Source organism: Austrofundulus limnaeus, unplaced genomic scaffold (assembly GCF_001266775.1).
Source record: "Austrofundulus limnaeus strain Quisiro unplaced genomic scaffold, Austrofundulus_limnaeus-1.0 Scaffold1108, whole genome shotgun sequence".
NCBI lineage: Eukaryota > Metazoa > Chordata > Actinopteri > Cyprinodontiformes > Rivulidae > Austrofundulus > Austrofundulus limnaeus.
This window is the reverse complement of record NW_013953510.1, coordinates 11,471-26,743: the sequence shown is the minus strand read 5'-3', so window position 1 is coordinate 26,743 and position 15,273 is coordinate 11,471. Positions and strand designations below refer to the sequence as shown.

The 15,273-nt window shown below is 40.0% G+C and overlaps 1 protein-coding gene across 3 annotated transcripts in view; it reads right to left on the bottom strand.

The window, feature by feature from the left end:
* Positions 1 to 15,273, bottom strand: part of rnf38 (ring finger protein 38) — a 23,029-nt gene continuing 7,756 nt past the window's right edge. Inside the window, exons 2-12 of one of the 3 annotated variants that reach the window (XM_014030726.1) lie at positions 12,140 to 12,201; positions 5,642 to 5,844; positions 4,911 to 5,289; positions 4,161 to 4,325; positions 3,721 to 3,891; positions 3,279 to 3,461; positions 3,087 to 3,190; positions 2,906 to 2,990; positions 2,690 to 2,811; positions 2,511 to 2,610; positions 1 to 2,319 (exon numbers count right to left, since the gene is read on the bottom strand). In XM_014030726.1, the coding sequence (XP_013886180.1) occupies positions 2,257 to 2,319; positions 2,511 to 2,610; positions 2,690 to 2,811; positions 2,906 to 2,990; positions 3,087 to 3,190; positions 3,279 to 3,461; positions 3,721 to 3,891; positions 4,161 to 4,325; positions 4,911 to 5,289; positions 5,642 to 5,844; positions 12,140 to 12,201 (1,637 nt within the window). In that variant the 3' untranslated portion in view covers positions 1 to 2,256. Of the gene's footprint in view, positions 2,611 to 2,689; positions 2,812 to 2,905; positions 2,991 to 3,086; positions 3,191 to 3,278; positions 3,462 to 3,720; positions 3,892 to 4,160; positions 4,326 to 4,910; positions 5,290 to 5,641; positions 5,845 to 12,139; positions 12,202 to 15,273 lie in introns of all 3 variants that reach the window. The other 2 variants (XM_014030728.1, XM_014030727.1) reach the window with 2 other exon arrangements.

The window sequence follows — 15,273 nt, the reverse complement described above, 5'->3', positions numbered from 1 at the left end:
TTAAAAGAGAACGTTATATATTTATTATCGAACCAGCTTTTGAAATCCAAAAGGTGGGGTAAGGGATTAAAAAAATCATTGCACTACTTAATAAAGTATTACCATAAGTAACTCTCATACAAAATGTACAAATGTTTGTTAAAAATTTCCATTCTCATCGTAACAAGCCTTCAAACGATTTTGGTTACAGATATAATACATAATGAAACTACTATGACACCATCATAATAATACAGTTTCATAAAGTGAAGGAAAATGTACAAACAACCCAGCAATCTGCATAAAAACATCAGCAAAACCAGAGCACTAATCAGACCGGTTTCGCCATTCTCTCAGAAGACATAAATAATGGGACTGAGGTAATAACTAGTGTACCAAGAAAAAAACAAAATAAAAGGCAAAAAAAGAGAGAAAACAATCCTATAACACAAAATGGATGCATACAATCACAAAAAATGACCTCTAAAAATTACATCTTCTATTGATTCCCATGGCTGATACATGATTTTGTACATGGACACATTTTTATAGGGTTTTTTTTTTTTTTTTACACTGATGCATTTGTTTGGTTGCACTTGCTGGAAAACAAAAGTCAGCTTTGGACAAATATACTGGTGTAGATGCTCTAAAGTGGTGATTACGGTGAGATCAGTGTTGAACCTGGAGCTGACACAGGCGTATAAAAGGCACCTCAGGTCCAAGCCACTTTAAGTGCCTATTTTAGTTTATTTTATTTTTTACAGTTGTTCCAGAAGTTTCTAAATATCTCATATTAGGTTGTGAATTGGGACATGCCGACATGATACTGACACTTTTGTAGCACACATTCTGCAATCATTTAGTTTTATTATGATCAAACAAAATACCTAGTGAGCACAACTGTCTGCAGGATTTGCTCATTTTAAATCCAGCCTGCCTGGATGTTCTGGAAGGTCAGCAGGTAAGGTGATGTGCAAACTCTTGTCAAAAACTGCAACCAAACTGTCTCAAACATCTCCAGGGGTTTTATGTGAAAACTACTTTACAGAGACCAAAACCATTAGGGGGCAATCTGGTGAGCAATAAGAATATAAAAGAAATGGTGATGATCCACTGTGTTCCTGTAGAAATTTGAGACTGAAAACTGTGGTTTGCTCAGAATGAAAAGAGTCAGCCTGGGTCTTAAAATCTATCATTTAAAGTGCTGAAGTGTCAAATCCGCCAGTGAAACATACTAGAGCTAGTTAAGACCGTCCAAGTCTCTAAAGGTTGTTCCCTGTAAGTGATGGAGAAAAGAGGAGATTGATATCTACAGAACATACACAGAGGGCAAGCAAAAAAAAATAAGACACAATCACATTTTAAATAACTTAGTCAAAGAAAAAAACAACAACACAATTTTATGTCAGCTGTGGGTAATGATAAATCCATATGGTCACAATTCAAAACTTCATTTAAAGATTGATGTTTAATGTTTTTTTAAAGGAAAAGAAAGACCTTGGGCTTCATCTTTGAGTTAAAACTGGGCTAAAAATGTCACAAGTTACTCTGAGCTCGTGGGTCCAAACCAGTCTGTAGGAGGAGAGGCGAGTTAAAAAAGCACATTTAACACACTTTTCTACAAACAGCAGCCAAAACCAAATGATCTCACAAACTCACTGAAACACACTTTTCTATAAAGAGAATAAAAGTGTATCATTCCACACAATGAACAGTATCTTTGTTTCACCTTCTACAGACCGCTTTGACTCTGACGAGTTCAAGAATTATAAGAAATTATAAATTAATAATCAGTCAAATAGAAAATAAAAATAAAAAACCTCCCAACGACAAGGTTTAAAAGCTTGATTAGAATAATCGTAAAGTTTCCATCATGATCTTTGGAATTACACTTTCTGTTAAAAGTTTWGATCTTTTTTACAGGTCATGTAAATTAGAAAAGGTTCACAATAACATTAAAAAAAGAAAAACATCGAAATGGATGGAGTTGTTTCAAAGGCCATTCATAGTAACCATCACTAGGTGGCAGGATAGGAGTAAAAAAATTAAAAAATAAAATACACAGGGCCTAAAAAGTCCAGTAACACACTGAGCAGGAGTGAGTAGAAAGTCTTGACGCACCTAAATGCTGTTTCCTGGTGAGAGTTCCAGTTCGGTGACAATGGGATGAATAATTAAAGATTCATTAGGAGTGGTCCCCATCACATGACAGATTATGTGAGTTTACAGATTGATTGGTGCATCCAAAAGGGAGTCAGGGACTGTGTTAATCTGAGGTCACTCAGAGTCCCGCTGGACCTCAGAGGCATCGGCTCGACAGATAGGGCAGGTCCGGTTAGCCTAGAACAAGACAAGAAGATTAGACCGATTGAAACTTTATGTCCAACATAATTATTTACAAGCAAGCTCTACAGACAAATACAAAAAGACACATTCGTCTCTGTCTGCTGGAATCAAAGCAACCTGGGAATGGCTGTAAATCTGATTTGCCTTATTTGTTTTGTCCAAATAAAAAGTGTGTCCTCACTCACCTTCAGCCACTTGTCTACACATTTAGCATGGAACTCGTGATTACAGGGCAACACCCGAAGAAGCTGGCGAGACTCAAAGTCGCACATACACACCACACACCTGGAACAAACTCTCTTCACGTTAGAAACCAAATCGACCCAAAAAACGCAGACGCTTAACAATTAACAGAGCTACCCACAGTGTTTGCTCTGACTGATGGTTGTTGGGGTTGAACCTGTACGACGGAAGCTGTTCGATATCGGCCTTGGTGAGACCGCGGGGCTTGGCCTCTCCCAAACGCTCAGCGAGGTTCAACAGGGCCTAAAGGTTAAAGATGATTTTGGATTTCTCCCATTGAAAGAACCTACATCATCTTAAAATAATGAAAGAAAACTCAGGCAGGAGTTTGTCCTACCTCGTAGTTCTCTACCTCGCCATCATCCACATCCAGTTCCAGACTGATAGCAGGAGCCACATTTGGGGGCACAGGAAGCATAGACCTAGAATAAAAAATTTAAAAAAACAATAAGTATGATCACTTTATTCCCCTGTTAAATGTGTCGCACAGTCACCTGCGTAGTTGTAGAAACACTTACAAGAAGTAAGGCAGGAAGCTGGGGTGATAGGGAGAGGGGGGCACAGCCTGTTGGGAGCGGTAACGTCGGCTCGTGAAGCGACGAGGCATGAAGTGGGGATATGGCTGTAAGACAAAATAATATACATCTGATCATAACATACAAATTGTCACAACCAACAACAGATATATTCAGTTTATTGAATGCACCCACCACTGTAAAGAGCTCTTGTGACAGGGGGTCATGGTGTGACAGGAACTGGAGCGGAGTAGAGGGCGGCAGCGTGGTGGGAGGCTGGTGATGGTGGTGATGGTGATGATGGGCGTAGCTGAAGCTTCCAGCAACAGGAAGCTGCTCCCCCACAATATCAACCTCATTTTCAATCCTTTGTAAGGGCTGAGATAAAGAAATCAGAACAATGATAGGCATTAAACTAAAAAAGCAGCTCGACAAAATACAAATTAAAGGTCCTTATTTCAGCAGCTCTACTTTGTTTTCGAGAGAAGGAATCTATACTTTTCTTTTGAATATAAAGCAACATTTTCGATATTTATAACCACTTGAGGCTCACTTTGCTTTGCTTTTGTCATAAGCTCAAAATGACGCGAGTTAAAACATAGAAAACAAACTTCAAGAGCACAAAGTGTTCACATACCGATCGTGCCGGTTGCGTCTGGAAAGGCAGGAACTGTGCGTGTGTTGGGAGGTGGGGCGGGTGGTGAGACAGATGAGGTGAAGGAGTTATCAGGAACTGAGGGTCACTAGACAGTAGAGATGGAAAGGTGTAGGGAACCGGCAAATGATGCATGGAACACGCCTGCAACATCTGAAATAAAAGAAGAAAAAAATAAAAATAAGCATAATAAAAATTACATTTTCTCTTTGTAACTCCTCATGCGACCACAAGGTGGTGGCAACGACTCAGTAAACAAAGTTCTTTAGGCTACAGAATGCTGTCGCATATTTGAAACCACTTCCTGTACAAACCCTTCTTTAGCTGAGCCACGAGAATAAAAAAAAATAAAATAAAAAATAAAAAAAAACTGCACAAACAACCATGTTTCCACAAAATGCTGAGTGGGGAACGTGTCTCACCGGATGGTAGTGTTGTCCAGTGCTGAAGACCACGCTGCAGGCGGGGACTTGTGGCTGTGAGGAGCAGGAAGGGGGAAGATGCTGACCGCCACACAAAGGCGCTGCGAGGCCGTGTGGAGGGACTGGGGTCACCGTGTAGGAGACTGGAACACTGCTCTGCTGCAGCTGAGGAGAAGCAATGCCACAGTTAATCAAAGGCCTCGCACATGTCGCACCTTCAAAAGCTTTAAAGGGCCTGTGACATCAGATTTTTGTAATAAACATGAATGCATTTTTGAAAAGAGAACATCAATAACATGTTGCAAAAAAAATTTCACACCGCTGAGATCAACGGTTGTTGAGATATTTGCGTGTGAAGAAACAGGAAGTGATGTCAAAGGGGAATGTCTGCATGTACACAGTGCGTTGTAACAAAAGCTAACAACACAGACTGTAGAGAAGAATCTGATGTTACTTTACATTATTTTTAGTCGCTATCAAAGAGAGACAAAGAAGCGTGAAAGTTTAAATAATTTTGTTTTAATAAACAAAGACCAGAGAGTTTATTTTATTAGTGCATCCTCCTTTGATGTCACTTCCTGTTTCACTTCGGCTGAGCCAAATTCAAAAGAAAAAATATGCCATTTATGTGACAAAATGGGTAAAATCTTGTGTACTATGCCAATTTTCTTAAGTATAAAGACATTTTCTTAGACTTTTTGTATTTGAAGGATAGGCATGTCACAGACACTTTAATGTTCTCTAACTAACCCGCTCGTGAAGGTCCATCACCATCGCCCCTTGCTGTTGCGTTGCATGGTGCTGCTGCTGGTGGGAGTGATGATGATGATGATGATGTGGGTGGTGGTGAGCAGCCGGGTGCAGTACTTGAGGCGACAAAGTCGGGGGGTGAAAGGCTCGGGGCTCGTCCGAACCCCCACCACCGACCGCAGGGGGCTGAGCATAGTTGCTCGGAGCGTGCGACGTGTACGTCTGTTGTGTGGAGGGGTGAGAGCTGTGGTGGTAGTTTTCATCCTGAAGCTCGGATGGTGACAGGCGAGCTGTAGGGCCTTGAGCAGAAGCGTGGTGATGTGGAGGCAGGTGACGGAGAGGTCTGGAGAGACGGCCACGCTGACGCCTCGCTGGCGGGCTGGAAGAGGGAAGAGACACTTTCATATCCAGAACTCTGAGAAAACTCTTCACAAATTAAAGGCCTAGCATTCTTTAAAGGAGTTCATATTGCCCGCCCCCTTTCATGCTAGAGCTTTAAGCTAAAATTATCTCACGATAAAATGGGACAGAAATATAGCTGGTCGTTAAATGACGATAAGCCATCAGATAATGTGAGATTTTACCACATGTAGCAAAGTTTTAAACTCCCATCTTGCGCAACAAGTTAGCGCTCAGAGTGTGCTGATGACGGCGTCAGCTTCTAACGCACCAAACTCAAGCTGAGTATCTGTAAAACGGTGGTGGTGAGGGTTAAATAAAAAGTTATTTACCTTCGTCTGAGCCGTGCAGGAGTCAGGCACCTCTCCTGGTGATACAGCGGGTGAGGGTGAGGCTGTCGGCGACTCGGGGGCCCCGACTCCCAAGGCCGGATGGGGGGAGACGGGGTGGATGGTGGGGGTGCAGATGAGGTCAACTGTTCTAAGACGGGCTGACTGGACAGCCTCTGGCGCTTTGGACTGGGGCTTTCCTCGCTCTGCAAAGGGAGGGGAAACAAAAAAGGGACAGAGGAGAGTAGAAGAAGAGGGAAAAAGGAGAGAGGTTGGGTTAACTGACCCATAGCACTCATGCCCAATAAATCAATTTCCCTATACTTTAGAGTTAGCCCAGCCTACACTATTGTGTTCCACATAAACCATATCTGCCTGTACCTGTACCGGTGTGCCTGTCCTTATATGAGTGTATATCTGTGAGAGGGAGCTTGTTACACCACCAGCACTCAGAGGCCCCAAGGGTTCAAAGTCACTTCCTCTTGGAGTGAGGAAATACAAACAGAAGGCAAGCACGCACAAGCACATGTGCAAATTTCAAGTACACACCCTCGAGTGGAAGGCTTGACAAGTATTTTCTCATGGACTCGTAGAAAAAGTCAGCAATAACGGTGACATAGCTACCTATACAGTCTTCCGGTTTGATCTGATTGATGAGTTATCATATACTCATGTTTCAATCGTTTTGACTCATCTGTGAATCACCTCACTTACAGTCAAGCAGTGACTCTCATGCTTGGCACTCGGTGAGGCAAGAACACACACAGACATGCCCATGTGTCAGTTATTAGTCATTCCACATTACGAGGAGCTGCGCTGTGCTTCGTGTACACAGACGCCACACATGTACGCATTTCCCGATTCCTGCGTCTTAACTTTCCCCTCTTTTGCCTAATTGGCCCCCGCTTCCACCAGCCTTCTTTGTGGGACAGTCACTTTAAAGCGTGATAAAAAAAAATGACTCAGCGTCTGTGACTTTTTTAAAGCCCAAAATTCAAACGCACACATATCCACAGCTCAGCAGCCTTGAGAGCGGTGTGATAGCTAACAGGAAACAGCTGGAGAGCAGACTGCAGAAACACACGCGGTTATGGAGACGCCTGCAGACATGTGCAAATTCACACATGAGCAGCTGCCACTGTTTCTACAGCTCATGAAGAATATCTCCTAAAGCGCTGCAGAGAAAATGTGCTCCTAAAGAAAAAAAAACAGAATGAAAAAAATATTTATACTACAGAAACAAACCCTTTAAACAACGGCTCTGTCACTGAACTGATGTGACAAGAGCTTGAGCTCTTTATTGGATTCTAACAATAAGTAAGTAGTGTGAACTATACGACAGGAAGGAACTGGAATAAAGAAGCAAACAAAGTGAACATATAAGACAACAAATATAAAGGAGGTGTAATGTACTAATTTCAACTTTTTTTGTACTTTTTGGGAAAAAAATCCTTCAAAATAAAAGTTAAATCTTAGAGCAGCTACCAGAAGATTTCATTATTATCTATGTAGAAGACACAGCATCCAGTGTTTCTCCATAACCGTGTGGGACAGCATCTCTTTCTGTTCTTCTGACAATAGACCCTTCTCATTCGACCCAACACCCCACAACCTCTTCACCAGCCCCGCACCAACCCCAAAACCCTTGGGACATATACTGTGCCCATTTTCATATCTAAGCCAGACTCTTCCACCACCACACACTCTCCCCACCCTCTTCAACAATCTCTTCCCATCCCCCTTCCTCCTTCCATCAGATAAGCTAAACCCATCTCTAAGCACCCCCCCCCACCCCCCCGCGTCTTCTTCCCTCTCCCTTTTTGTGGTCCATCTTACCTGTCCGAGACCCTGGCTTGAAATGTGAAGGGACAAGAGCAGCAGGAGGAGGACAAACACGTACAGCCAGTCTTCATACTCACAGACTATTGTTCATTAGTATGAAAGTTTGATGGGCCTGTCTGTCCATGTTAGTGGGAGGGGGGGCCATCGTCAGACAAAGGAGTGTGTGAATTCTCAAGCACTATGCTTTATGTTCCACTGAGTGTTTATAGAATACAAAGACACGGGCCTAAGCATGGGCCAATATGAGATTCTGAGGTTATAACATTGAGAAAAAACTAAAACAGTTTAACGGTATAAACCAAACATTGTAAAACATGATTTATTTGCTTTTACTTAAATGCAAAAGTGCATTTACTTACTTTTGCTGCATTTATAACACTGTTTAAAATCATTATTTGATATGTACATTGTATTACCAAATATGATTATTCATACAGTATTTATATAATTTTAGTGCAAAGTAAACAAGTGATCAAGCCTGAAACTTTTTTTATTTATTCCCATGTGTTGAGACTACATTTAAAATATAATTTAAACAGCGACAGCTAAAACACTGGAGTCAGCAGGCTGTTTTGTTTACATGTAACTTTGTTCAGTGTTTATTTATTAGTAATTGTACAAAATATTACTTTTTTCCCCTGCGGTTTTGCTCTTTGTAAGTAATACTGAGCCTGAAAATATTAGTAATGATTTGTCTTAAGTGTATATTTTTTCAGCTAACACCAACTCTTGTAGCTTAGCTTGTTGCAAACATTTGTTTGACATCAGCTTTAAAGGAAAAGTATGTGTTGCTTCTCTGGTAGACAAGCCATTACTGACTGGATTACCTGCTGGATAAAATGTACAACTAAACTAATGAACATCTTCTTTAAGCAGCATAAAAGTTTTTTGGAAATCCCCCCCTTGGCCACGGTCCATGACTGAATGACAGCTCAGAGAAACGGGTAGGAGAGGAGGAGCGCTGTTCTACGATTTATGTAATGAAAGGGGGGTGGGGGGTGGGAAACAAACAAACAAAAAAAAAACTTGCTTTGTCTCTAGTGTCTTATTTGAAGACATTTAAACTGTAGGAACATTACGACAGAATAATGTAGTAGTTTTGACATTGTGGTATATCTTGAAACTGGTAATCTGCCCATGCCTATACAAGACTTGTCCAAAAACATTTCATCAAGGCTAAAAAAATGGGGGGTGGGGAAGACTAACCATGGGAGAAATGCAAAATCCCAAACACTCCCAGAAACTGTTCTGTAAATGCTAGCCACATTCGTGTCCTTGCATTCAGTGTGTGCACACACCAGGCTGGACAGATATCCTGACACACCCTTCCACATTTCACAACATCCACATTTGGTTTATGCACTCATTTACTCTCAAACACAAAAACTCCAGCCAACAGCTGTTGAGGCTTTTTTTTCATTGCTTAAAACCAAACTAAAGACAAAGCACAAAGCACAGTATAAAAGTATACACCTTTACAATATCATGTTTTCCTTTTCACGCACTAGATTTTTTTCTTGAGTGTGAACACTGAGCAAATATGGTCATTTAATGTGTGAGTTTTAATAATATTTACAAAAATGCTTCCCTCAACATACAAGGGCTTCTCCCTCCCGCTTTTAGTTTCTTTCCATCAACATGATTTCAAAGCTCATTTTGGCTCCTCTGCCACTGTTCCTCCCTTCCTACCCCTCCTTTTGCTTCACTCACTCCAACCAAGTTCCACAGCTGGAGGTTGAAATCATTAGCAATGCCCCCTCCCCATTTTTGGCCTCGCCTCCCTCCCTTCTCCATCTCCCTTCAAGCTTTCAGTAACACCTCGGCATCCTGCCTCCCCTCTTCTTCTTGACTGTTTTTCATTTTATCTGCTTACTTTTTCCACAAACCTCAACATGTGATGATTAAAATATTTACAGAGTCGCATATGTGCAGTCTTTTCTTTTGCTTTAATTAAAATGTGTTAATTAAATCGGTGAACAAATAATTGTTTTTTCAAGTGTGAAACTCTAAACTAACCTATTCAAAAATAAAGTATTGTTTGTCTTTCAATGATAAAACTTTTATCCTTGCTCTATTATAGCTTTTTGTATTGGATAACCTGAATATACTTCTGAGTGAACTGGCTGCATTGTGTTGTAGATGCTTGTATAATAGGTTACTTTACACACAACCAGGGCTGCCACGATTAATCGATTAATCGACGACTCATCGATTATTAAAATAATCGATGACTAATTTAATAATCGATTAATCGTTTTCTTTTCTTTTTTTTGTTCTTTACTTTGTTTTTCTCTCCAAACTGCTTTGACACCTTCCACTGCCACATCTGCCTTTCTGTCCGTGACACACATGCACAGTAGTGGTANGACCAGGTACTGGACCCAGAGCCAACATATAAGAACACTGAACCAGGTACTGGACCAATAGCCAACATATAAGAACACTGGACCAGGTACTGGACTCACAGCCAACATATAAGAATACTTGACCAGGTACTGGACCAATAGCCAACATAAGAACACTGGACCAGGTACTGGACCCACAGCCAACATAAGAACACTGGACCATGTAACTGTGTACTTTTACTATGTACACCAGTGGTTCCCAGCCCTGGTCCCTGAGGCCCACTATCCACCATGTTTTAGTGATTATTTCTGAAGAATGTGAAGACCTGCTAAGAGCAGGAAACATCTAAAACATGCAGGACAGGGGGCCTCCAGGACCACGGTTGGGAACCACTGGTGTGTACTCCTCTTTACTTAAAAAGCTTTGACCTGTATTCAGGAGGAAGGGCTCAAATGCGTGGTACTGGGTGGTGGAGGGCGATGCTTATGTAACCTCCAGGTGTATAAAAATTCCAGTCAAAGTATTTTTTCTGTTATTTTCTGAGCCTTAAATACACTGCGAGTGCTTCTTTTGCAAAATGTGACAAAAACAAAGGAGGATGATGATGAAGTTCCACTCACAGCTCCTGAAACAGTGAAGATGACTGAGAACATCTGTATTCAGTGTAATACTGACTGCCTGGCCAAAAACAGGAGCTACCAAAAAGGTCACACTCTAATATATTGTTGGACCACATTTAGCTTTGATTACAGCGCAGCATTGTCATCTTGGCCTCGTGTATCAACGGTGCGTACGCACAAAAACTTTGCGTACGCCATTTTCCATGCAAAACTCCGGATGTATCAAAACTGAAATAAACGTGGAAATGTGCGCAGCCCCACGCTAGGGCTTCCACGATTAGTCGACAACTAATCGATTATTAAAATAATCGATGACTAATTTAATAATTGATTAATCATTTTCTTTTCTTTTTTCATTCTTTACTTTGTTTTTCTCTCCAAACTGCTTTGACACCTTCCACTGCCACATCTGCCTTTCTGTCCGTGACACACATGCACAGTAGTGGTAACTGGGATAGGCCGTGGACGTCACAAGACATTATACAGACAGGCTCTGGTATCATGGATACCCAGCAACGGAGCTCAAAAGTGTGGGATCATTTTAAGAAAATGAAAGAGAAACCTGTTCAATGCAATAACTTGCCTTCCACAGCAATTATTTTTAGTTAGCATATAGCTAAAATCTAACGATGGTTATATAATAACAGCTGCATTCTGACGTGATAAGCTCTATCTTTTATATTCGATTAACGTATGATCCGATTAGTCGACTAATCGAATAAATAATCGGTAATTAATCGATTATTACAATAATCGTTTGTGGCAGCCCTACACACAACTATAATAAACAGTGCAAAAAGCAACCTAGTCTCTAACCATAAACAAAACTATGGAGGCATTTGAAACTTTAGACAATTTCACAAGTTTTTGGACTCTTCATTTGAAATATTGGTTGCTATTATTTGTTTGATAGAAGAAACTACCTAACCCTGTGTAAATGGTCTTGAAGGTCAGATTATATTTGCAAAAACTGTCCCCATACCTTTTTTTGTTTTCAAAGGCAAACTTTACTCAAAGTGAAAGAAAAGGCTTAAAAATAGGGTTGTCCCAATCCAATATGAATATTGGATATCAGTCCAATATTAGCCAAAAAATGAATATCGGATTATATCAGTCTGTCTCTAAAATCTTTCGTAAAAGGACTAACAGTCCATTCCAATAGTCCACTCAGGATTTCTATCCAGCAGGTTCTAGATCCAGCATAAATAACTTAAGTAACCTTGAATAGTTATTTTACACTTTAAAAGTATATTTTGTTTTTATTGGATTTATTGTGGTATTTTTTGTGTTTTCTATTTCATTACTTCTTTATTGTATTTAATTGTACTACTGTATATTCTTATGTTGAAGTTAAAATATTATGTAACCAGTTAGAATTTAATAAATGGGACCAGTTTTTCCTCATATCTACTGTTGACTATTGTTTACCATTTGATTTGATCAAGACTTTAAGATTTCACACTACAAAAAGTAATAAAAGTATGTACGATTCATTCTAATTTGATATCGGGTCAATACTGGTATCAGACAATATTCAAGGATGCAATTTCGGTAGTGTATCCGAAGTGAAAAGGCTGAATAGGGACAGCCCTAATAAAAAAGGTTCAAAGTACACAACACAAAAGCTGGTACATAAATTATTGTATCCTTCCATTTAAATAAAATAATAATAATTTTAGAAAATGTGACTGACCTTATCACTCTCCTCTCCATATGCATGGTCAGGATGGCAGTGATATGCTCCACCAGAGGCCCCTGCACCAACAAACAAACAAAAAAATATATATATAAATATACCGCAAGCAATACTTGTTTTTTTCATTGTTTTCATTTTTAAAATTGAGTGAACTTACAAATTTTCACAGTTAAGAACCTTTGCAGAGATGTGAACATTACTGAGAAATAGCCACAGTTTTTATTATAATGATACGTTACAATAAAACTTGTTGGTCCAACCTTTGTAGAAACTGAACAATTTACCCAGCTCTTATATAGACCCTTGTTTATCTCTATACAGTTTATTTAATCCTTTTGTTATTTTTCCTAATGCTGTCTGGATGTAGTACACAACAGGAAAAAAACAATGACAACATGTTTGTGAGAAAGGCTGCTGACCGCATATACAGTATGAAAATGACTGAAACACATATGGTATTGTCTTTCTGAGTAGATGTTAATGCACACACAAACAAAACAAACCCAGTAATCCTGGATTAGAGGAGCTCTTCTGATGATACTGCTGCTTGCATCACAACTAAGACTTTTACGCTCTTGTTTTTCCACAATCCTTTCATGTTTTTTTATTGTCTTTCCCTTTTCTCCCCGCCCCTAGCTTTTTATTTTTCTTTTGTCGTAGGAAAGTTTTTGGTTGGGGACGTCCTCATCACAGATGGTGGTATCGGTATACACTCCAAGGGTAAGCACTCCCAAGGGTACTCCAAACAACACTATCTTTACAATAGAAATGACGAAAGGTAACCTAGAAGGGGAATGGATGCAAGGCAGCCTTTTTACTGGAGCAGTTTTACCTATCGGCTGTTTGTTTGTGGGATTTTTACTGCTTCTAGCCTCCGTCTTTGAAGAAAAGCTATGACTGACAACAAAGTAAAGATGTAGAGAAAAGAGAGGAGGCAGACGCAGAGAGGGTTATTCACAAATGAATTCCTCGGTCCTTAAAAAGGCCTTTCCTCTCTCAGTCTAATCCCCAGAGAAAGTAATATAAACAAACTGAAAAGGTTGAGGTAAGTAAATGTTAAATTATTATAGTGAAAACCAACTAAAAGGCTATTTCCACTGACATGGTTTGGGACAGAATGTGGGTGAAGCATTCAGACCACTCACCGGCTGCACAGCTCTCCTCTGTACACCGCTCATTCACTTATCACAATAGGCAAAAAAAACAGCTTCCTCCTTGAATATGGTCTCACTCACACAATGTCAGAATCTTGTAAAATGAGTCAGAGTCGAGTCATTCAGTTCGACTCACTCTATAGAGGACAACACAGAAGCTACAGCAGCATGCTTCAATGACATAAAGCTCTGTTGGACTAACAGACCCCACACAGTTCAGTTCTGCAGTTCGGGCCTCAAGCAGAGGTGAATACCAAGACTGCAGTATGAATTAGAATATGTGGGGGTAATGGACTAATGTGCCTCTGGTTTTATATTATTCTACATGTTATTTGTTAGACTTTCCAATAAATAAGCTGTGAACAACTGCAGCACTGTCTTCATCACATGCCACAGATTAAACACTGGGTTTCGATGAACCCTATTTACCCTGCTTAGACAAGATCAGTGTTAACGTGTATAAATACTGATGTTTGCACAGTCTTAGTGTAGGTAAGATAATCATAAGTGAGAATTGTCCCTTGAAAAAACAGTAAACCTAAAAATGTTTGAAGACAAACAGCAGAATAGGAAAGTGTAAACAATAGAAATGTAATGAAGACACAAATCTATTGGACGGTGGTAAATTCTACACACTTGGTACGCAAATTAATCTAGGAGTTGGAATAAAAAAATTGAAAAAGACAGGTAAACAGATTAAATTATTCTAACAAATAATCAAAACATTAAAAACATTAAAGACATTAAACAAAAAACATTAAAGCACAACAACTCAGAATATAAATAATCCAAAATAATACTTTATTATTTAAAAAATGACCACTGTTGCTTTTGTTGGTTTTCCAAAACAAAAAAGTATGAAAAAAGTCAGTGGAAATATCAAGTGTTGGTGACAGGAAGAGGGCAAAAGGCGGGTTAAAAAAAATACATGGACGAAAATGTACATGAAAGTGTGAGAGCACCAAGGAGGAAAGTGTGACAGGAAAAGACATGGAGTGAAGGAAAAAACCTAAGGAAAAAGGACTGAAGGAAGAGAGCAGTGGAGGGTGAGAGAACAGCCAGAGAGAGCAGGGTGGGGGTTGTGGCTTCTGCTCTTGACTGCTATTGATTTTCTGTAAGCCTCAGAGTGCATCAGCTATTTCTAACCATTTCCTTCACCTCTCCCTCCCGTTCTCATCCCTCCCCCTTGGACTTGCTAAAACACCCTCCTTCTACATCCTCCTCCTCCTCACACTCTCCATCACTTCATCACATCCCTCCCTGCCACCGATCTATTTTCCTATCTGCTAGCCTGCCTCTCTCCCATATATTCCTGCTGCTTTATCACACAACATCCACATTTCCTGTCCTTGTCCTATCGCCCCATCTCTGCAATCTGTGTTAAACTACCTTTCCCTCGCTCCTAGAAAAAACACAGGTGAGAGTGTGTGAATTGAATGCCTGGTTGGATGGTTGAGATGAGAAACAAGCTGACTTGATAAGTCAGATGCTCGATGGACAGCATCACACTGACTGCTGCAACACCTGTACCAGTTGCGTTGCATGTAATTGAACAGACATGTGAACACAAACACACATATGTACATACTCTTCTAACCCCCACCGCAGCACCCTTCACAACCCAGTGCAAAGCTGTCAGCTAACAAGCTGACATCAAGACCTAAAATAGGTAGCAAAATAAGGTTTGCCCTGCTATTACCCGTTTCATGTGTTCATGATGGCAAAATATGTCTACGTTTGACTGTCCTCTTGCAGCCTTATAATGTAACTCTTTAAGAGTAAAGGTCAGTACTTTATTCTCACTTGGTATATCCAGCAAACTTACTGTTTGCATGAGCAGCAGTTTTAAACTATGGTAACATGAAACTGAAAAATAAAGAGGCTAATTATTGCATAACCTAAAATCCCATCAAGTTCATAACTACAAAAAAATTTAAAAAAAATCAGCCTTTTCTGTTGTAAAGAATATATATATAT